The sequence below is a fragment of the Sturnira hondurensis genome, unplaced genomic scaffold (assembly GCF_014824575.4).
Source record: "Sturnira hondurensis isolate 20B ecotype Veracruz unplaced genomic scaffold, ASM1482457v3 Scaffold0007406, whole genome shotgun sequence".
Taxonomy (NCBI): Eukaryota; Metazoa; Chordata; class Mammalia; order Chiroptera; family Phyllostomidae; genus Sturnira; species Sturnira hondurensis.
Genome location: NW_028080037.1, coordinates 11,687,808 through 11,710,833, shown reverse-complemented (window position 1 = coordinate 11,710,833; position 23,026 = coordinate 11,687,808). Strand labels below are relative to the sequence as shown.

Below are 23,026 nucleotides of genomic sequence, written 5' to 3'. Positions count from 1 at the left end.
ACCCCTCTGACAAGGCTCCCCCGAGCATAGCACCTCAGTTTCTGTCTTGGGGGCTCAGAATGCGGCCCCCGTTGAACTGGCTCGGTGCTGTCAGCGAGTGTCCATCCTCACTCTGTGAGGATGCTTGCCTACAGCTACAGTTTGTGCTGTAGGCATGTGCTTATGATTGCCTCAATGTAACTACCTTTTCTGTTTCTTTTTTTCCCTCTTTTTTTTTCAGTTTCTTTTTTAGCTTAGTTTTAAATTGTGAGATTGCTGCATTTTATAACCACACCCCCTGGCCCTGGAAAACTGGGCCAGACTGCAGGGACGATGCCTCCTTTACAGTCGGCCTTGAGTTTGCCCTCTAAACACCTGTCAGTAGCGTTGATGGTCGTCCCGCCCCCATCCTAGGCTTATGTTTTCCCAGATAGTTCTGTTTGAGATGAAGTAATGATGTAACATGAAAGGCATTGTAAGGACCCAGATATAAGGGGCTTCTCCTCCGAGGAGTAAGGTGAGGGACACGCCATTGTCGCATATTCAGTGACACATGGAACTTCAGAGCCAGACCTTCCAACTCAGCAGCATAGTTGATAGACATAAATGTGACCGAGATGTGGCCTGTGTGTCTGAGCCTTATAGCCCCCAGGAAGCCGACTCACACCGCCGTCACCCAATGACTGCCACGAGGGCGTCTGCCACAAGCAGTCCTTGCTCTCCCACTTTGAACACAGAGTAGTGGAAGCAGACGGGAGGAAAGCTTTGCCAGATGTGGTGAGCCTGCAAGGCAGTTTAAACTAGGGCTTGATACGCTGCTGCCCGAGGGCCAGGTCAGGCCCACCACCTGCTTTTATAAATACAGTTTTATTTGCACAAAGCCACACTCCCATTGTCTATAGCTATCTTTGCGCTACAGTGGTTACAATGAGTGCTTGTGACAGAGAGTGACCCACACAGCCTGCAAGTACTAACTCTCTGGTCCTTTTTTTCTGGACCAGAAAAAGAGGTGCTGATCTCTGATTTAAAACATAAACACCAAGTCAGACAGTCCTGGGGTTTGTTGTTACTGGTTTTGACATTTGTTGGCCGTGTGATTTTTGAGCCAGTTGACCTCTCTGGTCTTCAGTTCCTCACTCTAAAAATGGAGATGACATTGGGTTTCACATCGGGAGGGAGATGCACATGCATGTCAGCTAGTGGCTTGGCCAGATGTTCATTTAGTTTTTTATGTAAAATAAAGGACATGTTTCCTTTCCACCAATAACTACTGATTTGGATATTTTGAGTATGTCAGCTCTCTCTCATGTGGTAGAACATTGATTGTTCTCAATTAATGTCTTGATTTGATGGCTGTCACCTTCAACTGGTCCACCCGACCATGGAGCGTTGTCCAGAGAGAAATCTCCAGCATGAAACTTCGCAAACCACTTTTGACACGTACCAACAGTCATGGCACCTTCTCCATGCACTGCCCAAATCTTTTTGTGCATTTCAGTTGTGTTTTTACTTTTCTGGAAATTATAAAGCACAATAGGCTAAACATGTCACTTCTATTCCTGCATTTTCAATATTAAAATGGCCACACAAAAATTCACTAATTTTGATGGTCATTTTTTAATGCATGCTGATGTGACAGCTGTCACAGTACAAACTAACGAATTGTTTTGAACGAAGGTAAAGTCAGCTGAGTGCTGCTAGAGCCATCCTGCGGAGAAAACCAAGCGAACTTGTCGGCCAGCCCAGTACTTGGAATAGTATCTGACATATAGTAAGCAGCCATTAAACATTAGCTGTTGTTATTTTCACAGTGATAATGATTTTCTTGGAAATTACCCCTGCTTTCTGTCGTGCACATTAAGGCTCACCTGCAGATGTCTTTCGTTTCCCTAACGGACAGGGAGGTGATGGGCCAGACGGAGCCCCTGTCTGAGGCGTGGGTTTCTCTGGCCTCTTCCAGGTCTCACCTACCTTGATGACCTGCTGCCCAAACTGTGGGCATTCATCTGCGAGCTGGGGCCCCACGGAGGGTTAAAGCTCTTCTTGGAATGCCTCAACAACGACACTGAAGAGTCGAAGCAGCTCTTGGCCATGCTGATGCTGTTCTGTGACTGCTCCCGGCACCTCGTCACGTAGGTGGACTGGGTGGGCCTGAGCTTTGCCGGAATGTGGGGGAACCAGAGCATGGTGCCAGGGAGGAAGCAGCTGTTGATGTGCTAACTGCCAATGTTTGGGTGGCAGCGCCCACCACTTGATTTCTTAGGGAACATTTAGAAGTAGATGAGGAAGCACTGACCAGGTGGGGTTGTATAATGGGGTTCAGCAGTTGGTAGTTGCCATCCTTTCGGGGGAGCTGGGTCAGTACCATGGAATGTGGGTGCTCGGATTTCCTGGATCTGGGTCCAGATTACTTCGACCATGTACTCCCTGTGCCAGACGATTTACTAGAAAATTTCAGAGCTAGGGAGTCCAGGTGGAAGACTGAGACACCCTGGGCAGCAGGGCAGGAGGCCCCGCCTCTCTTGGCCTTGGTTCCAACATCAGTGGATTGGAGACAGCATCACCAGTGCGACAGGAAGCAGATGAGAAAAGGACCGTCAGGTCCTTAGTACAGTGGTTGACACCGAAGGACTAACAAGTGTTGGTCCCGTTCAGTTCCTTAGGCTTACGTGTCTACTTGTGTGCTTGGTGTTCTCCTAATTCCCTTTTCCCCAGAAGGTTGGTGGAGAGTCCTAAGATACAATGGGCCTCAGGCAGTATATTCAGGCCAGAAGATATGGCTGGAGGGCATCAGGGCCTTGTAGCTGGCAGGTTGGGCAGGAATCGTGGTGGGAAGGGCTTGGTGAGCGGCGGAGGCAGGAGCGCGGTCTGTAGCTGCTGGTGCAGGTGCTCTGAGTCGCTGGGTCAGGGGTGACCCAGGAGTGAGGCGGATTCTAAGCTGAGTGGAGCCATGTTGGGTCTTGTCAGATAGAGATTATGTTAAAGAGTTCATCTATTCGTCCGTCCTTCCAGACGGTGTTTGTTCACTCCCAAGCGCCTCTCAGGTACCTGCTTGGTGCTGCTGGCACCTGTTGTACATGCAGAGACAGTCACAGCCCTCCTCGGGGGGACAGACTCTCAGTCAGGATTCCTCGGTACTCAGGCGTGACTTCAGGTGTGAATTAAGGAAGTGTCACAGTCAAACCCTCATGAGCAAGGAAACAGAGTGGAGTTTGCTGTTTTTCACAGCTGTGCTTTGAACTCTTCACTGTGGACAGTGCAAGTCAATTGAAAGCAGAGAGAATACAGCGCAGTGAGCCCTGTGTGTCCGTCACTGGCCTCAGCAGTGACCCACGGCCAGTCCTCCCTCTGTCCCCCCACACCCCAGCTCTCCTCTCCCTTGTCCTTCGGGAGCCCAGCCTAGACTCTTGCCACCCTACACAGGAAGTGTCTCCAAAGGACAGGGCCTGTTTCTCGACCTTACTGTGTCTTTTCGGAAGTGTAGATCTCATTCTTTCCCTCTTCTTGGTGGATGGTGTGAATAATTTTCTGCTTGATGTAGGATCCTTGATGACATTGAAGTTTATGAAGAGCAAATCTCATTCAAACTGGAAGAGCTGGTCACCATCTCCTCCTTTCTAAACTCCTTCGTGTTCAAGATGATCTGGGATGGAATCATAGGTGAGGCAAAGGCGGCAGCGCCATCTGGTTGATGCCGCAGGCCAGGCGGCCGGAGTCGGTGGCAACAGCTGACTCTCAGCCTCGTGGTCTGTCGGCGTGGACTGAACGTGCACGTTTCTTCACTGGTTACAAGTTCTGTTTCTTTGTGTTCTGTCTGTGACTTCGTAAGACAGTGCTATGGTTAAAGAAGTCTTATTCTCCCACGTGTTTTTCGAGATTTGCTTGTGTGTCAGGAATTGTTAATGATGATTAATTTTGCTCCAAATCTTCTTTTGATTCTTTGAGTTGATTTTATCTTTGAGAAGATAGAATGTGAGCCAGGCCACGCCTCAGGCCAGAGTCCCCCCAGTGTGTTCAAAGCTGCTCGGGTTAGAGAGGTCCTGGGGTGACACACCAGCGGGAGGCAGCGGGAGCCACTATGTCTGAAACAGTGCGGGTCCTCAAGATACTCGAAGCCTGTGCAGGGTGCCCTTTAGTCCTGTCAGCTCCATGGGGAGGGCAGTGAGGAGAGGAAGACCTTCATGGGACTTGGTGACAGGAGCTGTTCTCCCAGCCCCTGTCCATTTGCGATCAGCGTTGTGAGTGTGACTCTCGCTTGTGTGCCCCCAGAGAACGCCAAGGGCGAGGCCTTGGAGCTGTTCCAGTCCGTCCACGGGTGGCTCATGGTGCTGTACGAGCGGGACTGTCGGCGGCGCTTCGCCTCTGAGGACCACTGGTTGCGCAAGTGAGCGCAGGGGTGGGGACATGGGTTTACGGGCCCAGAGCCCCCTCCGTCAGGCCGCCCTCGGCAGAGCTGCCTGAGTGCTCGGTGCTCGTGTCCAAGGGTGGAGGGAGCTGGTCGCTCTCCTTTATCTTGTGTCTGCTCGAGGAGAGCTGGTGTTTCGGTGAAGCACCTGTGGGGATGGATCAATCACCTAGTGTGGCTTCTTTTCAAATGTGCGTGTACTGAAGGGAGTAGAGCTGTTATAGCAGCAGAGCCAGGCCACACTGATTGGGTTGGCCAAAAAGTCCAACCTGTCTTTTTCCTTAAAAGACACATTTTTTCATTTTTACCAGTAACTGTAGCTTTAGATACTTCGAGTATGTCGGCTATCTCCGACTCTTGGCTTCTAGTGGGCCAGGGGGGCTGCTAAACATCTTCCAGTGCATGAGACAGCCCCGCAGCAAAGAGTTATTTGGCGGAAGTCTCAGTAGTACCAAGAAACTTTGTAAATCACTTTTGACCCAGAACTCTCTCCACACACTGCATTAATCTTTTTGTGTGTTTCACTTGTGTTTTTACTTTCTTGAAATAATAAAGCATAATGCGCTAAAATGTTATATATTTTCTTCTACCTTCAATATTAAAAGGGCTGCACAAAAATTCACCAATTTTGATTTTTTTTTTTTTTTGGTAAATGCATGCTGATATGACAGCTGACACAATACAGTCTAACAAAATTGTTTTGAATGAAGTTAAACACAACTCAGCACTACTAGAGCCGTCGTAGGGAGAATCTAAAATAACTTTTTTGGCCAACCCAGTAGCGACTATTTCTTATCCACACTAGGAAGAAGAAAAGTTTTTAGCTGAACTGAGCAATAGGTTATGTTAGTTCAGTGGCAGGTTTTCAAAATGAGAATCAGTGGGGTAAAAAGTATCGCCAGGTCTTTGTGGGGACAGGGTCGGGGAACCCTCATGCAACAGCTAAACGTGAGATCAGGTCCATGTTTTTCCACCAATGACCTGTCAACTCTTGTGTAACTCCCGAAGTCGGGGCACTGGAGCAGGGCTGGCACGGTTTTTCTGCAAAGGGCCAGGTGGTAAATATTTTAGGCTTTGCAGACTACACTGTCTCGTGTAGCTACTCAGCTCTGCTGTTGCAGCGTGAAAACAGCCAAAGACAGTGATGAGTCGGTGTAGCTGTGTTCCATTAAACCTTCATTTACAAAAATGGGCAGCAGGCCGGATTTGGCCCACAGGACGTAGTTTGCCAAGAATAGATTTGTTTGTTTTATTTATTCCAAACCCATGTCTTTTTAAGGGATCTCAAACCTAGTGTGCTCTTCCAAGAATTGGATAAGGACCGAAAACGGGCACAGCTGATCCTGCAGTACATCCCGCACGTCATTCCACACAAAAATGTGAGTCGCACTCAGCTGTTCCACCACATGGTTCCTGAATTTCCGTCTCTGCTGCAGAGCCTGGGAGTAAACAAATGGGGTCAGTCACTCAGCCAACACAGATCGTGATTGGTTCTTACTCTGCGTCGCGTACAAAGCTAAGTAATGGGGCATAGAGCTCGAAGGCAGTGGAAACCGGCAGTTCTGGTAGAGTGGGGTGTGTGTCGCAGGGGTGGGTGCCGCGGGATCCCAGCAGGGGTTCAGGGGCACGGGCAGCAGTGGGCAGCGTTCACAGGCCTCAGGTGAGAGTGAGTGCAGTGCTCTTGGGAGGGGATACAAGGAGGCAGTGAAGAAGTTAAAGAGGTCTGTAGGACCTCTTGGAGTAAGAAGGGCCTTGTCCACCAAGGACAGGAACTGGGATTCTGTCCAAAGCCATTGGAGAGCTTTCAGCTTTGGAGGCACCTGGTGAGAGCTGTTTCTGAAAGTCCTTGTGGGTGTCATGTGAGGCCCCGGCTAGAGGCAGTCTGGCCTGGACTCAGTGGGGCCACAGCAGTCGGAAGACAATGAAGTCAGGAGGCAGCACTGCAGGCGGGGAGAACAGCAACATTCGCAGGAGCAGGGAAGGAGCTCAGATGATGCTCCGGGGTCTGGTTTGGGTGCCTGGGGCGGCCTTCCCTGAGGTAGAAACCTGGCAACAGCAGGTCTGGGCAGTGCTGCCAGGTCAGCCGCAAGCAGGTAGCACGGGAGGCGTCTGTGACTCCTCAAGGCCAGTGGACCAGTCACATTTTTACAAATTAAGTCTCACTTTCCAGAGACACTTCCTCCTCACGGTTCTCTGACATGGTTTTGACCTTGATGGTAACACTGAACGTTAGTCATTCTTTACCATCCAGCTTGGTTCACAAGTGGATGTTCCTGTTTAAATTCATATTGCACTAGACAGCAGAGCCTCTCAGAGGTGAGGGACCTCATGGAGATGACGTCACCACATGTGCACTCTGTGAGAGAGCCTTCCAGCAGTCTCCCCGCCCCTGACCAGAGAGAGAACGAGCAGCTGTGCGAGGCGGCCCAGGAATGGGGCGCTCTTCCTCGCCTTCGGCTGGCCGACTTCTCTATAACTTCTCCCCCTTGGCCGCTAAGGGTGGGATCGCCTCTCTTCTGAGATTTGTCTTCTGGGCCTCCTGTTGTCAGGGGTTAGCCGCCTTCCCCAACTACTGTTCCTCGTTGAAGTGGTTTTCAGCCTTCGTCCCCTGGGCCTAGCCCGGTGTGTAGAGTCTGACTTCACACGCAGCGCCGTAGCCAGGGCCCGTGTGTCTGGGAAGGCAGCCCTGGGCTATGGCATTCCCGTGCTGTGCAGCCGGGGTCCCCGCTCTGTCTGCAGCTCACAAACCATGTGCGGGGCGGCTGGGTTGTCACAGGAGGTTATAAGTTTTCTGGGGACGCAGTGAGGTCCGTTGCCCTCACTCTGTATGAAGTGCCAGCTCCAGACCACAGTTCAGCACTTTTCAGTGATGTCAGGCTTGCTAAGCTGGCTTTTAAAAATGAAATTTAAAAATCTATTTCAATATATGTGTATTTTTAAATACAGCTATTAATTTCTTAGCACATAAATGCACGTAAACAGTTAAGTGGTTAACTACGTGGAACTGTAAGGATTGCTTGTGGCCTGGGCGTGCGGTGAAAGAATGCTGAGCTGTTAGGGAGCCTCTGGGACACACTCCAGGCTGTGTCCCAGTCCTCACCGGGCTTTTTTCCTTTTGGGAATTCTGCTTAAGATTGCCATTGAGTCTCTTCGTTCTGGCCTCATAAAATCCCTCTTTCCCCCCTTGGGAAAATAAGGCTGTCCCCATCGTTGTTTGAACGCTCCTACAGCAGCAATTCTCAAAACCAGGACGGGGCAGAGCGTTAGTGCTTGCCAAAGGGGCCCCTGGGAACCTGGAGAAAGGAGAGAGAAGGTGCTTTCACACGGTCATCGACAGATGTCACTAGTGAGACAGAATGTGCCTGGGGGCCCAGAGGAGGCAGATAGGAGGTCGGGAACCTTTATTCTGTAGGGTCGGTTTTAAAGAATTCTGACAGTGAAAAAAATTACCTTTGAAATGTTTCTGTTTGTTAAGTTTATAATATTGATTTCCTTTAAAGCAGGCATGGTTGTATATAGCCACCTCTGTAACTTGTCTGGCTGCCAGATTGTTATGGTAGATTATTGACTGAACAGGAGGTGATTTCTTTTTAACTGGGCCCGAGCTGCAGCCGGGTCACTCTTCCTGGAACTGTTACTCCTTGCCAGGAGTTCAGCCATCGTTCTGATTCCCAGTCATGTTTTGGGGAATGTTTTCTGTTCCCCCAGGGTACTTCTGACTGGCAGCCCATGTGGAAGTGCCCTGTTTTGGGGGCACCTCATGTGACTCACACTTCGTTAGGTGTGTGCAGTGTGCTCTAGGGAGACCTCGGTTTTGACCCTGTTTCTGGTCTTGCCTTTGTTGCAGAGGGTTCTCCTGTTCCGCAACATGGTTACCAAGGAGAAGGAGAAACTGGGGCTTGTCGAGACCAGCTCTGCCTCCCCTCACGTCACTCACATTACTATCCGCCGGTCCCGGATGTTGGAGGTGAGAAGCCCCCGAAGAATTGTGCTCTGTAACCTGTAGGAGCATTAATGGTTGATTTGTTGCTTCTGAACTGTTCTTGTCACTCCCTGATCTAATGACACTGAAATCAAGGCTCTGGAGGCAGGGAGGTGGCCGTTTGTCTTGCTTGTGCACTGAGAGCTGCTTGATTAAGCCCGTCCTCAGTGCTGGGGGCTGCAGTGTAATATTTCTTTACCTTTTCATGGGAGGGCCCCTGGGGTAAAGTATCAGACACTTGGTGCCTCTCTGAAATGAGGACAGGAAGTGCGTTATGCAGATACTCTCACGTCCCTGCAACCTCCATTTGTCCCCGGCACTCTGCCCAGCCCCAGCTGTGGGTGTGGGAGGACTTAGGTTGACTGAGCTGTACTGGGAAATGCATGTCACAGAACTAGGAGTTCCTCGTAGACGTAAAGTTACGAGATGCAAGGGAGTGGCCCACCGTAGCCAAAGCCAGTGTCCAGGATTACCGCTCTGTGGCAACTTCATGTGAATTAGAAATAGGTGCCTGTCCTCAAAACACTTTACTTCCATGCGTCAGAAAATTGTCATAATATATTGATCTTGTTGGCACAAAACCCTGGCTACCATCGGCTGGAACATTGTCACAGTAAGTGTCTACCTATCTGCCTTGTGTGTGCCACACCCTCTGGAGCCCAGGGTTTTGCCTGCACGTCCCGGTCCTGCCAGCATTGGTGGTCCTGCCAGTCCCTGGGATTGGTGACCGAGCCCCAAGGACCCATTCCCAGGGATGATTGGCCTGATTCATTGGCCCATGCCTGCTCCTTAGGCCTTTCATCACAGTCCAGCCTCAGTTCCTCATTCGAAGGTTGAGCAGTGTCGGGCCATCGCGGGATCCCAGGACAGCTGGTGGCCAGATGTCCAGCAGATGGCTGTGGCTGCAGCCTTCCCGCCCTGTGCACTTTTACTTTCTCCCTTGCAGGGTCTTTCCTGCAGAGCTTGCCTTAGTTCCCCTGGCCACTGGTGACAGACACCGAGGTCTGCCAGGGAGAGGGAGACAGATGAGATGCCTGCCATTGTGAAAAGCAGCCATAAGAAATGCAGGTGCCCACAGGCACCCCGTGGGCCACAGGAATGCGTAAAGCTGGCTCAGCGCAGGAGCACCCTGTTTGCGTGCTAAACAAATGGAGATAGCCTTCCCTTCCACTGCTCTGTCCTGGTTTTCTTAAAACACAGCCCTTGGTCTAGGTAAGGCTACTTAAGAGAGGCCTCCTCATAAACAAGCTGACGGATGACAACAGGTGTCCAGCCCTAGTGTTGGGGAGCAGCAGGAAGCGGGCAGGTGGAGAACATGTGCCCCCCAAAACACTCAGCTCCCCAAGTGACTACTGGAGATTTGGGCTCCATGATGCTCCCATTGTTTAGGACAGGACCAAAATTAGGGGTTTTGTGTAAAATCCCCAGATTTTCTATGTTGGGAACTAAAGAATTTTTATAAAGTACCGGAAGGTCAGATAACACCTGTCTTCCAGCTGAATTCAGCCTGTGGGCCACCAGTTTGCAATCTCACCTTTGACCAAAGGGGAAGAAGCCCAATCGCATTACAGAAACTCACTTCTCCAGCGTTTTCTTCAGATGCACCTGTCCTGTCTCTTAGAATTCTTGGTCCCACCACCCATCATACCCCCCTGCAGTGTGACCAGCACCCACAGGAAGTCTGGGTTGATAGAGCCTCTGATGTTACCTGAGAGTGACAGAGTCCCTAACCCCCTTCTCAAGTCACTTATAGGAAAGTCACTTGACATCCTGGTTACCTGAGCCCGCTTCTCAAACACATCATTCAGGGACATCAGAGGAGGGGCGTCTGTCTTAGGCTTTTATTCTTTACATCCCATTAGAAGTATCTTGTTATGACACTGACCAGTGGTGTTCCTATTGAATTAGGAACAGGAAGAAGAGGGTTGTTTATTCAGTTATCGGTGGTACGACCTGGTGGTTTGATTATTAGAACAGGAGCCCAGTGGCCTTTGCTTGATTTGAACACAAGGGGGCATCCAAAAGCTGATGTTGGAGTCGTGCTATCCAAGGCTTTTTTCCTGTTTCCTTTTCTCTGGTTGGGGTCCAGGTGTTAGTCCTGTGGGAAGGCACCCCTCACAGAGGGGGGACTGGGCCTGGAACGTTAGCGTTTCAGAACAGGAGGAGCCATAGACATACTCTTTCCCAACCCCTTCCCCTCACCCTGTCAGTAGCAGAATGAAGGCCAGAGAAGTTCAGATTCTCCATCAGGGTCACTCGGATGTCGGGCCTTGAAGGACAAAACCAGCTCTCCCTCCCCCAGGTCAGGGCTCTGTGTCCGCTCCTTGAGAGGCAGCAGAGAAGAGGAATGCCTCACTCCCACTTACCTTCCCGGGGGGCAAGTTCTAGTCTTCACACCACGAAGACTGTTCCAACTATGCGGTGCGGGCAACGGGAAACACGTCAGAGGAGGCAGGTGGCCAGTTCCCCTTTACGACTTTTCAAGGAGGAGGCTGATACGGGTCTGATGGAGTCAGATGGAAATTTGAGTCCAGCAAACATTCCGTGGGCCCTACCGTGTGCTGCTCTTCATGCTGAGCGCTTTCACGAACACCTTGTCATTGAACCCGCGTAGCCGGAGCACCTGCCCACGTGTGTGAAGGTCAGGGCGGTGGCATTTTAAAGCAGAATGGAGAAGACCCTGCAGGCAAGCAGGACGTGTCTGTATTCTCTGCTGGTCCCCGATTCAGTGCCAGAATGATTATCTTAAATTTAGGCAGAACAGTTTAAATGCTGCAGCAGCTGCGTGGTGACTTCCTGTTTTTCCCTTCTTTTCATGTAACTTAATGGTAGTCAAACTTCATGTGCATAAACGTACTTTTCAGGACCGTGCAGTCAAAATCGTGTTCCTGTGCCCTCAGGTGACTTGGGAGAGTTCAGAGGTACTTCTTTTCATGCTCACTAGCTTTGGAGCCTAGCCCTGAGTGAGACTGGGTGCCACAATAGGACAGCCCTTTGGATCCAGGTGAACACAAGAGAACTGTGATCAGCAGGAAGCCAGCAAGGGTTTCCCAAAACAGGTCTTGCTGGACTGGCTTCATTTGCTTTGTGAAAAGGAGCCAGAGTGGCAGATGGGTGGAGCCTTGGAGATGGTGGCTCTTATGTCAGCAAAACATCTGAGAGCACTGCAGCTGGGACTGAGGGAGAAACGTGGGGTGGCCTCAGTAGGATGCTGTGGTTGATTTGCTGCTTTCATGATGGCATCTGAAGACGTAGGTTTCACCCTGCTGAGTGGGCCTTATGTTGGGCAGAAGGACCCCTCCCTGGGTCCTGTCCCATTCGGGCGCTGTGTTTTCCAACCCCTGACATGGAGACCTAAGCAGCTGCTCATTGGCATGCACATGCCGGAAGTATGTACGTCAGATGACAGACTCAGGAGCCAGGAAGGCCTCAGCAGACCGTAATCCAGAGGCAAACTAAATGAAACGATTTAGCAGAATGCTGGAGTTGTGTCGAGGTTTCTGGACTGGGGGAGATGTGCTGAATGGCTGCATGTGCTGAGACAGCTGGACATGAGCCAGAGGTGTGCTGAGGCTTCTCCCCCGCCCCTGCCCTCGTCCAGGCCCAGCGTCACCCCTGCACCCCGTCTCCCTGCTTTCTGCGTTGTCGCCGCCATGCATCTGATCTGCCAGCAGAAAGATCCTTCCAAGACGGAAGGCCAGCCCTGTTGCTCCTTGCATAAATGCTGCTTTAACTCCCCGTTGCCCTTGGGATGTGGTTGAAATTCCTCAGCATGAGTCACAAGCCCTTTCCTGATCTGGGGAAAGGTACTAGGAGTTGAGGGTGGAGGGTATTTTTAGTTTTCATCTTCTAGCAGCCTGTGAGTGTGATTGATTGATTGATTGATTTTTACCAAGAGCTGAAAGATAACTCAGTGTTAAAATAGAGGGGTGGGATCTTATCCTGGTTTCATCCCATCTGATGACGAGACCTTATCATGACTCGTCCAGTTTCCTGTCTCACTGCCCTGAGTCCCCTCAAGGGCAGCCTCCCCTTGCCAAAGAGTGGGAAAGTCATGTGCCTGTGAGCGGACTCTTTTTACCAGGCTGTCGTTTCAACGGGGGTGAGGCCTGCCCTTCTGCACCCATGCGTCCTGGCTTGCACATTTGGTGCACGTGTGGAGGGCGCCCTGCGTCGGGCAGCAGGCCTCAGGTTCTGACGGGCCGTCATTCTGCCCCCGCAGGATGGCTATGAGCAGCTCCGGCAGCTCTCGCAGCACGCCATGAAGGGCGTGATCCGCGTGAAGTTCGTCAATGACCTAGGGGTGGACGAGGCGGGGATTGACCAAGACGGCGTTTTCAAGGAGTTCTTGGAAGAGATCATCAAGAGGGTGTTTGACCCGGCCCTCAACCTGTTCAAGGTATTTAAGGGGAGCAGCGAAGCGAAGGCCTGGGTTTGCTCGTTACAAGGCTGTTAACCTCTGTCTCTGTCCGTCTTTTTGCCTTGCAGACCACCAGTGGGGATGAGAGACTCTACCCTTCTCCCACATCTTACATTCATGAGAATTACCTGCAGCTCTTTGAGTTTGTGGGCAAGATGCTGGGGAAAGCTGTGTATGAGGTAGGCATGTGAAGGAGCCCTGAAGTGAAAAGGAAGATAAGACGCGAGAAGTACCGTGGGCTTGTATGCACTTACATGGACAGGCCTACCCGTGTAAACTGCCTTTCATTGGGACAAAACCAAGGAAAGGGGCAGGAACAAGATCGCTGTGCGGAAACACTCAGTGCTTTCTGTCTATTGTTCAGTCCTCTCAACGTTCCTGTGGCTTGGCAGCAGCTGTCCTGTTCCTACTCGGGTAGAGGACAGTGGCTTCGGAGTCACTTGTCGAGAGTCTCATTGCTAGTTAGTGGTAGAATCCAGATTCGGACCCAGGCCAGCTGAGTCCTAAACCAGCCGCCTGCCTCCCCAAGGGGTCGGGGAGTGGTGCCAGGGCCAGGGCTCCACAGTGATGGGTGAGCCATGTTTTATGGTGTTTGACAGTTGTTACAATTGTTTAAAAAATCTTATGTTATTTGAGTGAGTGCTTCAAAGGGAGATGCCTGCAGGCGAAGCATGGAGGTAGGGCGTAGCCCACGGCGGCTGGTCGAGCCTGGTCTTCCCCCACCTGCTGCAGGGCTGTGCATTTCTTTACGTTGCCGTTCTCACAGTAAAGTGCGGTTGACAGAAGCTGCGTTATTGGATTACTGTAGATGGCGAATGAGGTAATATAGGTAAAACGCCTATGTTGCCTGTTACCTGGCCATGGGGAGAGTGGAGCTGCCATCCTTGCTGTTATTCAGAGGAAGGGTGTCTGGGCTTCCTCTTCTCGGTGCCACGGGGTCAGGCACTGTGGACTTCCGCAGGCCCTGCTGAGGCCTGGGCCCCTCCGCCATGAGCTGAGCTGAAGCGCTCCGTCTGGCGGCCTTTGACCCGGCGCCCTGCGATTCCTGCTCCTCGGAGGGAGTGGAGCTGTAGCAGAAGCCTGTCAGTGGCCTGTCTCTGTGGCCTTCACTGTGGGCTCAGGCAACAGTAATGATAATAGTGCAGATGAAAGGAACTAGGGCATGCTGGGCCTGAGTGAGGAGCAGCACCCGTTAGCTCATACAGCCTTCCTGCTCCGCTGTGATAGGCCTTGATGGAGCCTCACTTACTGTCCCATTGAAGTCTCCCCAATGCATACACCTCTCTCTGCCCTTTCAGCCGCTGCCCTGGTACGCGCTGTGGGCAGTTTTCCTGGTGTCCTACAAATGCGGCACCTCTCTGCTGAGAGCCTTGCCGCCCCCCCCCACCACACACACACACACACACACTCCCTGCCGCTCTTAAGATGAAATCCAGACTCCGGGAGGCTTAGGAAGCCCTTTCTGATCTGGCCCTGCCTGCCTCTCTGATCTCATCCCTCCCCCTTCCCTCTCACATGGTGCCATGACCACAGATCCGTGTTCATGCCTGTGGACCAAAGGCCTTGTGCGTTGTAGGTCTAGGTGGGGCATCTCCCCTGGGCTTCCCCCGCTCTGCCTCTGGGTGAGAGCCTTGTCGTCTGGGCTCCCCACACCTTGCCCCTTTAATTCTTACAGTGGCTGCACTGTTACTCATTTACAGAGGAAAAACCCAACGCCCCGTGGCCAGGCAGCAGCAGAGCTGGGGTTTGATCCCTGAGCTGTGTAGCTTGAAAGGCTGTGCCCTTAACCCCTTACTCAGTTGTGTTTGATACATGATGGGGAAGTATCGTCCAGATTGAAATTTTAGGAAGTGCCTCGGGATGCTCTTGGCGCCCGCTGCAGCCTGAGCTGGCCCAATGCGGTTATTGAGACAGAGCCTGGGCAGATGTCGATGGCAAGCTTCAGTCTCCTCTCCCCCCGCCCAGGGAATTGTGGTGGACGTGCCCTTCGCGTCCTTCTTCCTGAGCCAGCTGCTCGGGCACCACCACAGCGTCTTCTACAGCTCTGTGGACGAGCTGCCTTCCCTGGACTCCGAGTTCTATAAGAACCTCACTTCCATTAAGGTCAGTGTGCAATGGTGGGGGGGGCGGGGGGGGAGCTGGCAGGAAGACACGGAAGTGAACCCTGCAGGGGGAAGTGAACCCCACAGGGATCAGTATGGCAACAAAAGGTTTCTTGCCTCGGGAAAGACACCCACTTTGTGGCCCCCACCCCCTGCAGGTCCCCACGTGCCCTCTGGGAGCTGCCTGTCAGGACTGACAGGATGCCCCTGGTGTCCTTCCTTGAGGTGATCAGTGTGGCCTTTGCCTTCGCTTCAGGCTGCACAGCAGCCACGGCAGTTAGCACACACACAGACTCGGTGGGCAGGAGTGTTCAGTTTGCAAGGACATGGCCCTCGTGGGTCCTAACACTTCCCCTTCTCTCTTGTATTAGCGCTACGATGGGGACATCGCCGACCTGGGCCTGACGCTGTCCTACGACGAGGACGTCATGGGTCAGGTAGGTCGGCCTCTGTCTGGGCTCCTTTTTCTCCCTCTGCAGGCCTCCTGGGGCCTGCCCTGCTCCCAGTGCTGCCCCCTGCAGGTCCGCAGATGCAGGGCCTGTCTGAGCAGCCCCTCTTCCCTCTGCCTCTTGTGTCCATCCCCTCCCCCTTGCCCCACCTTGCCGGGGGAGGGTGTTCCTCCTGCCCCGAGCCCAGCTGACTTGGCTATTGCCTGCCCGGCCCTAGATCTGCTGAGATCTCTTGTGAGGTCGCACTCTGGGTCATTCCAGATGGAAGCCGCACCTCCCTGTTTGTAACACTGCTTTTCGTTACTATGGTGAGGATCAGTGGTCACACAGGGAGGACTGGGACTTAGAAAGGGGCAGGAAGGCACTGAGCAGAAGTGCCCCTAACAGAATCCTGTGTGTTCCGACTGGTCATGAAGAGCAGAGCAGAAAGAAGAGACCCTTGGAAGCAGGTGGCAGAGCTGTTGCCTCCCGAGGTTGCCCTTTCAGTGCTCCTCGCATGTGCCCCACGGCCCTTCCCGTTGGGTCCCAGTGGACACCTGCACAGGGTCTGTGTGCACAAAGCCTAAGGGCTGCTCTGGAGAGACCATGCCGTGAGCTCGTAGTGCAGGGCTGGCTTCCTGGAGCCCTGCCTGTCGCCCAAGAGAGGTCACTGGGTCTCCCCAAGCCACAGTTCCCTTACCTCAGAGAAGTACTGTTGGCTGACTGTGAGCCCTTGATGGACCAGTGTCTCCGATGCTCTGTAAATGCCTGCGTGCCCCACCATCCTGCTGAAGAGCTACCGCGCATGCTGGCCTGAGGGCTCCGAGAAGCCTTGTGTCGTGACGTAACCTCGGCTCTTCCAGCTCATTGATCACAGAACCTCTCGCACAGAACCCGTCTGAAGGTCACAGCTCACAGACAGAGTGTTCCCAGGGACCCTTTATGGGAGACACCAGGCTGGGCAACTCCTGAGGGCCCTTTTAGCTTTAGATCCTCCGGCGTGTCCCACCGTGTACACAGCAGCGGCTCTAGGGGTCGCTGTGTTTTAAGTTCTCTGTGTCTTTAGAGTAACAGTAATAGAATTCTATGAAAATGAGCCTTGAAACAGTGAATTCACTCTTTGAGTTTTTCAGGTGACCCACAGAAGTCCTTGAAGATGAGGAAAGCAGTTGATTCTGTAGCATTCCCAAATCTTTAATCAGATTTTGAGTCTTCCTCCTGACATCCTTAATTTTCCTTCCTAACTAAAATTCATGCAAACTTCTAATGAAATATTGGCTATAACATGAGCATAAAGATGAAAATGAAAACCACCTGTAGTGCTGGTGGTGCCCAGACAGTGCCACTGTTACCGGGGCTGTGTCCTTCTGGGTTTTTCTCCCTGGGTACACTCGTCAGTGTGTGTGTGTGTGTGTAACTAAAACAATGCATGCACACTTCCCCCTCCTCCCCCACCTTTTCAATAGTATACATTTTCATCACATTTCTTAACAGCTGCCCAGGATTCCAGGGTGTGAGTGCACCAACATTTATTGAGTTATCCTACTGTGCTCCTCGGTGCTAATACTCTCCCTCCACACCATCCCAGAGCCTTAATATACATGTTTGAACAAGGGTCAGGCGGGAAGAAGCCTCTCTATCCATCACCCAGGGCCGGCTTGCTGACCCTCACGTCCAGGCTTCCATGAAAGTGACGGTCAGCACACACGTCCCGTCTTCGCCCTGCCATGATCGTTGGTGTCGGCCCTCTCGTCTAGAGGGAGCTTTCTTCCCCCTCTAGAGTTCTCCCAAGTAATTGTTCCCCATCTTCTCCTCCAGCTCGTTTGCCATGAACTGGTTCCTGGGGGGAAGACCATTCCTGTTACAAATGAAAATAAGTGAGTATAGCACTTGATTTTTAAGGTCACCACTTGAAAATACTTCATTCTGGCTCTCTGGGCTTACTTTGAAAATTTATTAAGATAGATTGAAGTAGAAAGAGGCCATAAATATCATAATGGAATTTACTGGTTACAGTTCATAGGCCAAAATTGTATTAAATTCAATTTGCAAAATAAGAATTGACAGTGTATTTTTTGCAGCAGCACTTCTGAGGTCAGAGGCAGCCAGGCCACAGTGATCCCAGGGACTTACTGGTGGCTCCAGAGCGGACGGGTGGGTTCTGAGCCGTGCAGGCTCGCGTCCTGATCCCAGGAGGCCTGAGGCAGAGACAGCGTGGAGGGGCGGATCCCTCTGCAATGGCAGCAGGTGGCAGTCGTATAAAACACTGTGCCTGGGAAAGCACAGCGGTGGACTCCAACGCAGCACTCCGGTTCCTTAGACGCGGGGAGATTCTGAGGTCCGGCAGCTGTCGTCAGAGACAACAGGCTCTTAGGAATCTATCACAAGTGTCAGCTGCTTTGGTACCTAGAAGCAAAACCCTTCAGTGCGCTGTCTCCCCCGGCCCTGTTCTCACCTAAAAAACAGTAGAACCTGGCGAGAGGAGTGGGTATGGGCCCTTTCCTCGGTCTTCTCCTACTGCCAGGCTTAGCCGTGCATCTGATCTGTACTCTGAGTGTCAGATGCTCTCTCCAGTGACAAGTGAGAGCTCAGTCCCACCCGGTGGGTCCCTGGCATCAGATGCGCGTGACAGCCCTGTGCTCCTGAGCACCCTGTCTCTCTTGGGTTGGGTGGTTCGGTCAGTCTGCCTGCCTGGGAGCTTTTATTCAGACTGAATAGTCAGAAAAGGCAAACACGTAGTGAGGGCTGGCAGTTCTCATCAGGATCAAAATCAACCAGTTTGACTCTCGGCCCTGGAGCGTCAGTTTGACAACTGAGAGAACAGAGAGCCTGCTTGGGAGGAGCTGACTGAAGGCGGCAGAGCCAGCGGATCCTGTTCTGCCAGCCATGCACCCGCCAGCCAGCCCTTCAGAGGGCTTCCTGTGAGATGAGGTGTGTGAAACACCTCCCGGGAAGTCTAGCTCAAAGGAGGGCCTTGAGGGATAAGAGCACTGCTTGTCACTACCATCAAATACATGACCCACCACGCACAGCCCGCCACCCTTGGCTTGGCATTATCTGCCAGATGTGATTGCACGGGTGATGGTAGGAGCTGTTTGTGGGGGAGCCGGAGGGAGCAGGTCGGTGCAGCCTGTGTTGAGTGGGGTTCTCACCCTGCCCGGAAGCCCTGTGTGCAGAACCTCTTACACAGTCTCAGCACGGAGCCTCAGTGTAAGAACAAGGGTGTGCAGCTCTGCGGACCATCTTAAAAGGCCTGGCAATGCCAGTTTCTCCCTCCTTCAGGGTGATATTTGATCTTGTACTTCCTAGGTGGTAAATGGGACAGTCCCTCATGTTCTTTTGGTAAAATGGAACAGTATTAGTAACCGGCTTCAGAGAGTGTGAGAAAGGAGTAGCAATAATAGAAAAAGTCATATTGAATTGCATTAATGTGCAAGTTTGCTATTGGATAATTTTTTAAAATAGGGATATTTTTGAGGTCAGTAACTCAGATCCGAGTGCCGCAGGGTACAACCGATTTATTGGGACTGTACTGATTCAGAATTGTGAGAGTTGCCCCTGGACTGGGCTCAGGCTTTTTCATCTCCGGGAATTAGATGGTTTGCCGAGGAATCAGCGATGCTGGCACGCCTGTAGGAATGTACTCAACCTGGTCCAAAGAATGGTGGTGCAGTGCATAGTTGTAGGTGCAACTGATGTGTTCACAGCACAGACCCAGAAGACTGTCTGCATGGAGCTGTCGTTAGTGCCCCGCCTTCCCAGCTGGAGCTCAACATAACCCAGCTGCACTTGACCTGGACTTTCTGCAGGCCGGCCTGTTCTCGGCCTGGATGCTTGGTCCAGATTAGCAAACTTTGATTGAAGTTTCAACATGAAGCACTTTTTCTCAGCTTTAAAGCTTTTTAGAGGACTGAATTATATTTTAATTGTTCTACAAGGGGGTATCCCCCAAAATACAGAATTATCTTCTGGAAGGAGGGGCCCCTTGTAGTATAGGCTTCTCCACTAGGTGAGTGTTCTAGGAATCCATCTGTATCAGTGTGCCAGCTGGTGTTGTTGTGAGAGGCTGCTTTCAGCTTCAGTGAATTTTTTTTTGGAGACTCTTCTAATGTATTTGTCTATTTAATGATTTACAAGTGCACTTGCCCACACTGCACTGAGTGTTCAGCAGTTTTTGACGAAAAACAGCATGAACCCTATGCCCCGTATTCACCCAATCTCACCCCAGGCGACACTTTTATGTTTCCCTGGATGAAAAAAGTCCTCAAAGGGAAACATTTCACTGATGTGGAAGAGGTGAAATAAAAAACAGAAGCACTGAAAGGCATCAAAGTTGAAGAGTTCAGGAATTGCTTTGAGCAGTGGAGAGAACATCCCGATAGGTGTGCTGCCTCGTATGAAGAGCCTATGAAGGTGACCCAAGTTTCAATATGTAACAAGAAGTACACAGTTTTTTATAAAAATAAATTTGAGGGGTGGGGCTTGGGGTCCCCCTTTATATGCCCAAAAGGACGAAATTAAATACAAGTCCAAAAAATACCGTTTGTACCACAAAGGACCTTCTCCTTACCTGGAGAATGTCCTACTTTGATTCTTGACACGGGGCTGTTGTCCTGATGTATGACCCACTGTGTTTTTCGTTTTCGAGGAGCGAATGAGGTAATGACCTTGAAGGTTTTAATGCCTCCACGGCGGCACCCAGCATAGTACTGTTCAGGAGAGCTTTCATCATGGTCATTTGCATTGTTCTGGTGAAATGTTCTGGTACTGTTTGTGTTTTGCAAAATGGTTCAGAAATGTCTGAACTCATCTTGCAGCCGGCTGGGAACAGCCTGCCCTGTCCTCTTAATTTTCATTGTTTTCTTTTCTTGGCAACAGAATTAGCTACATCCATCTGATGGCGCATTTTCGAATGCACACGCAAATCAAAAACCAGACAGCTGCCCTCATTAGCGGATTCCGTTCTATTATCAAACCCGAGTGGATCCGGATGTTCTCAACCCCTGAGCTACAGCGTCTCATCTCCGGTGACAATGCTGAGATTGATCTGGAAGATTTAAAGTAAGGAGTGAGTGAGGAGGCAAGGGTGAAATTCTTAGGCTGCCTTCAAAGCAGGCTGCTCCCTTGCTGGGTTCCTTTTGGAAAGTCATTTCAGGAGCCCATCTCTAAATGCACTCCTGTCTGGTCATGGGGCGAGGTGCTTGGGAACAGACGTTCAACCATTTGTCTGCCTAGAGACAAGTGGAAGCAGCTCTTGAGGAACGCAGGGCTTTCTAAAGGGTTAGGAAGTAGTTACAGGGTCTTCTGTTGGGAACAGCACAGCCCGCTCTTGAACTCTCTGCCCACGTAGCTTCCGGGGACGTAAGGCATGAACTTCCAGCCGCAAGGGAACTGAGCAGTTTAGTGGTGCCACCCGTCCGAGTTGGGCGCTCGCCTGTGTCTGCGGGTGGCTGAACCGTGGTCTGGATTGTTTTCAGGAAGCACACGGTGTACTACGGTGGTTTCCATGGGAGTCACAGGGTCATCATCTGGCTCTGGGACATTCTGGCCTCCGACTTCACGCCCAGCGAGCGAGCCATGTTTCTGAAGGTATTGTATATGTTACCTATACATGTGTTCGTGCGTGCACAGACAGCCTCATAAACCTGGAAGGCCAGCGATGCAGTAATTTACACTGGAAAAGTTAAATTATCCAGAGGACCTCATATCATCAACATGATGATATGCCCCGTCCCATGGGCAGACCTAGGTGGTAGGTCAGGTGGAAACCAGAGAGGGCCTCGGCGCGTGGCGCTGAGCCTGGTGAGCCGGCTGCACGCCCTCTGTGGGCACAGGCCTGCACGGGCAGGCCTGCTCGTAGGGCTCAGCGCTGGCCCGGCCCCTCCACTGGGGCTGGCCTCGCTAATAATACCTCTTCTTTCTTTCCTTTTGTTAAAGAAGTAAACAGTGTTTGCTACCTTAAGAAAATAGAGACAAGCAAACCTAATCTCTGTTTCTAATGTGTAGGATTTAAAGAATCTCCATTTCTACTCGCCAGGGACTACCTCTGTGTGCTGCCCTTTTTCTCATGAGTGTGAACGTCAGTTTCACAAACACGGTGTCCCAATAAAATACCCAAAAAAATACGCACAATCAAGTAGGCGGATATTAATGTATCTTTTGTAGCTACATTGACCGGGACCCCTGGGCTGGTATCTTTAAAGTCAAAATGTTCCCGCAGTGTCCACCATACTGTTTGGTACTGACACACCAGTGAAGTCTTCCCAGGACACTGGATGGCACACTGTCTCTGTGTGTGTTGTGTATGTGTTTGCTTTTGTAACAGTGGAATCAGATCACCTGACCATCTGCTCTTCTGTATGCTGTTTCATTGTTGACATTTTGCCGTATTCTGGGGGTAAATTTAAGTTCCTTGAAATAGTCTCCTTTGGACAACATCTGAGTTTTTGCAGTGGTCTTACAACCTCATGCCCAGAATCGTCACCAGTGGCGGTGGCAGTAGGATTTCTTTCTCCTTGGCTTGTCATTCCAAGCAGAGGCTGTTCCCCTAGGGGAGGCCATGACTTCAGTCCACAGAGGCAGACTCACTCTGGTCACCCTACAGATCTCAGGGGATTCGGGGGGGTGGTGCGGCGGGGGGCAGACGGACGTAATTCCCAAAGTTGAGTGTCAAGAGAATCGACTTGTTTTTCCATCGGTGCCTCTTGTGGGCAAAACTGTCTCCACCTCGCCTAGAGAGAGGAAAGGCAGTGTCTCCTAACCGCGTAGTCCTGCCCCCTGCAGTGGGCAGGTGGTATCTTTGGAGAGCCTGCGCCCAAGGCTGCAGTGCCTGTTGTACGGCAGTGGGTGTGACTGTGCTTTCTTTAAATGTGACGATGGCATATCCAAGGGCTTCCCTGGTCCTCCACTACCCCTCCTGTCCCAGGGGAAGAGTGCCCCTCCCTCCTGCCAGCCCCAGCGTGGGGCAGGCAGCAGGCTTGCACACCTGAACTGGGATGTACAGGTGCTTTCAGGTCTGTCTCCTCCTCAAACCAGGCCAAATCACACAGCATCATGGGGTGTGGGGACAGGGCTGGGTCCACCGAGCGCTTGGCAGTGCGGACACTCAGTGGTGCTTTCTAAGTGGGAGCCGTTCTGCGGATTTTGTGGTGGGAAAGAAAACCCGTTAGGACAGTAATCTGTCTCGTCGATCTCTTTCGTAAAAACCTGGTTCTGAAGCGTGACCCACACACTGCCTTTGGACGGTCTCAGGAATTGCACACCCAGTTACAACACTGCTTAAATGGTCATGTTCATTTTAAGACCCATGCACTGAACTCGCCATGGGATTTTGAAGCAAGCTTGTTGTACGTAGCAGGTCCCTGTATCCTCCAGAGAAGGAAGAGCAGTTTTGGCTAATGCCGACGTAAAGGAAGCGAATGGTTGGTCAGGACTCCCCTGCGTGGGTTATCACTTGGACTTCTGGGTTGGTCAGATGCCTCTGCCCCGGGCTCAGGCTCGCAGCACATGTAGGACAGTGGCACGGGCGCTGCCATCGGGAAGATGCGAGGAATTCCAGGACTGTGGCAGGGTGGTGTCCCTGGCTGTGCCCAGCACCCGGCCTGCCCCCTGCCTCGCTGACCTGAGGCCTGGTTTTGGTCAGCGTGCTGAGAGCAGGTTAGTTGGTCAGAGAGGGCCCCCCGGAGCTGAGCTCACAGAGACCTCTCTGAA

General features: G+C 51.7%; 1 protein-coding gene across 4 annotated transcripts in view; it reads left to right on the top strand.

Annotated features, from left to right (window-relative positions):
* Positions 1-23,026, top strand: part of UBE3B (ubiquitin protein ligase E3B) — a 44,094-nt gene that overhangs the window by 19,244 nt on the left and 1,824 nt on the right. For all 4 annotated transcript variants that reach the window (XM_037052307.1, XM_037052306.1, XM_037052309.1 and 1 more), the window contains exons 15-26: positions 1,940-2,111; positions 3,521-3,639; positions 4,249-4,363; positions 5,664-5,763; positions 8,232-8,351; positions 12,589-12,765; positions 12,855-12,965; positions 14,752-14,889; positions 15,260-15,325; positions 17,135-17,193; positions 20,195-20,377; positions 20,794-20,905. In XM_037052307.1, coding sequence (XP_036908202.1) covers positions 1,940-2,111; positions 3,521-3,639; positions 4,249-4,363; positions 5,664-5,763; positions 8,232-8,351; positions 12,589-12,765; positions 12,855-12,965; positions 14,752-14,889; positions 15,260-15,325; positions 17,135-17,193; positions 20,195-20,377; positions 20,794-20,905 — 1,472 coding nt within the window. The remainder of the gene's footprint in view (positions 1-1,939; positions 2,112-3,520; positions 3,640-4,248; positions 4,364-5,663; positions 5,764-8,231; positions 8,352-12,588; positions 12,766-12,854; positions 12,966-14,751; positions 14,890-15,259; positions 15,326-17,134; positions 17,194-20,194; positions 20,378-20,793; positions 20,906-23,026) is intronic.